The sequence below is a fragment of the Plasmopara halstedii genome (assembly GCF_900000015.1).
Source record: "Plasmopara halstedii genome assembly, contig: Scaffold_1561, whole genome shotgun sequence".
NCBI lineage: Eukaryota > Oomycota > Peronosporomycetes > Peronosporales > Peronosporaceae > Plasmopara > Plasmopara halstedii.
In genome coordinates, this window is record NW_020188473.1 from 112,278 (window position 1) to 113,832 (window position 1,555).

The following is a 1,555-nucleotide window of genomic DNA, read 5'->3' on the forward strand; positions in this document are numbered from 1 at the left end:
GACCGAGCGTTCGAAAATGGGCAACGGCTCTACTGGGCACACGCCCGCCATGTTCTTCAATCCACAAAATAACTTCTTGCTTTCGCCACATCGAAATGGCGTTGCGCCGTTCCGCCATACCTGTCAGTGGTGGCAGCCCCGAGTCGATGAAAAAATGTTGAAATTTCTGTGGTGGCAATCGTCCATACTTTTTTTTGTCAAGTCATCTGAAGTCATTATAGCGGGGTAATGGATATTGTAAAATTTCTTTTTGAAGGCTCCATTCAAGACTGGACTCTAATCGGGAAAATCCGTTATTATACTAAATGAACGTGTGGTCTGGGTTGTATACGCTGTTGCTCGTAAAACAACCAAGTGCTCGATGACTAATTGTATTGTTGCCTCTGCAACTACGCAAAGCAGAAGCATACGTTCAATCACACATGTTTCGGAATGAACCATCAGTGTCAGAGTTCATCGCCGATACAAACAATCTTGTCGATTGGGGTCGGTTCACCAACGCAACCAAAAATAATTGATGCGCGATTTAATCATGCAAATGAGTATGCGAGGCGTTCTCAATCCTCCAATGTCTGTTATATGGCTATCTCGGCTGCTGTACCCGTAAACGCAGCACCAATTCCCGAGAATCGCTTCATATAGTCAATATTGCCAGTCATAAACATCACAATCTCATCTGCACTACAGCTTATGTGGAACCAGAACCGCTTGCATGTTCGGAGTAGCGGAAATTTGTGGCCACGGGTTGCGCGGCCAGTAGTACAAGTAACACAGACGACAAGAGAGATGTGTGGTGAATAATATTTGTCGCCTCTGTCCAGCAACTCAAATTATTTGGCTGGACAAGATTGTGCCATCAAAACGATTGCCCTCGATCAAAAATTGCCATCCACACGCACTTATAAATATTATAACTTTAAATGCATCGGCTGTTGCTCTATTCGGCCCTTCATCTTTACTTTTACACTGTAACATTTGCAAACAATAAAGGCTTGCCATTTCACTATTTAGATCGAGATACAACAGACCCTTGTAACTCGATGTCATACAAATGCGCACTTTGCGTACGAAGACAAACATTCTTTCATTTTTGAGACAAGCATATAATAATCGGTTCAATTAAAGATATCTACAAGAATCATGGCACTGACAGATCCATTCTGATACCAACGCTCAAGTGCAGAGTCAACAGAACAGAGAAGTTAAACAGTTGCCGGCAAATAAGTACGAGCATGCACAGGCCGCACGGTTGCTTCTCTCAAGCAAAAAAGAACCAGACAAAATTCCATGATCAAACGAGCTTCCTAAACTTATTGTAGCGATCCACAACTGAAATGCGCACAATCCCATCCTTTACTTTGTCTCGCAAAATACGACCAGTCAGTACTGCCGAGTTTGATCCATACTGGACGTTATTGTCCATCGAAAACTTGCGCTCATCACTTGCCAAACCAACATAGAGATATAATTTTTTATCATAAACATTGACGCAAACTCTGACGGGTCACACGGCACCTTGCACAGAGGAAGCTTGACTTCCAAGAGTATACAAACT

At 43.0% G+C, this 1,555-nt stretch overlaps 1 protein-coding gene across 1 annotated transcript; it reads right to left on the reverse strand.

Moving 5' to 3' along the window:
* Positions 1 to 1,202: 1,202 nt before the first annotated feature.
* On the reverse strand, positions 1,203 to 1,423 carry PHALS_01439 (uncharacterized protein; the record flags this gene model as incomplete). The annotated part of the gene is made up of 2 exons (XM_024715827.1): positions 1,203 to 1,304; positions 1,358 to 1,423. The coding sequence occupies 2 exons, from the start codon at positions 1,421 to 1,423 to the stop codon at positions 1,203 to 1,205; spliced, it is 168 nt and encodes a 55-aa protein (XP_024581486.1).
* Between the last annotated feature and the right edge of the window lie 132 nt (positions 1,424 to 1,555).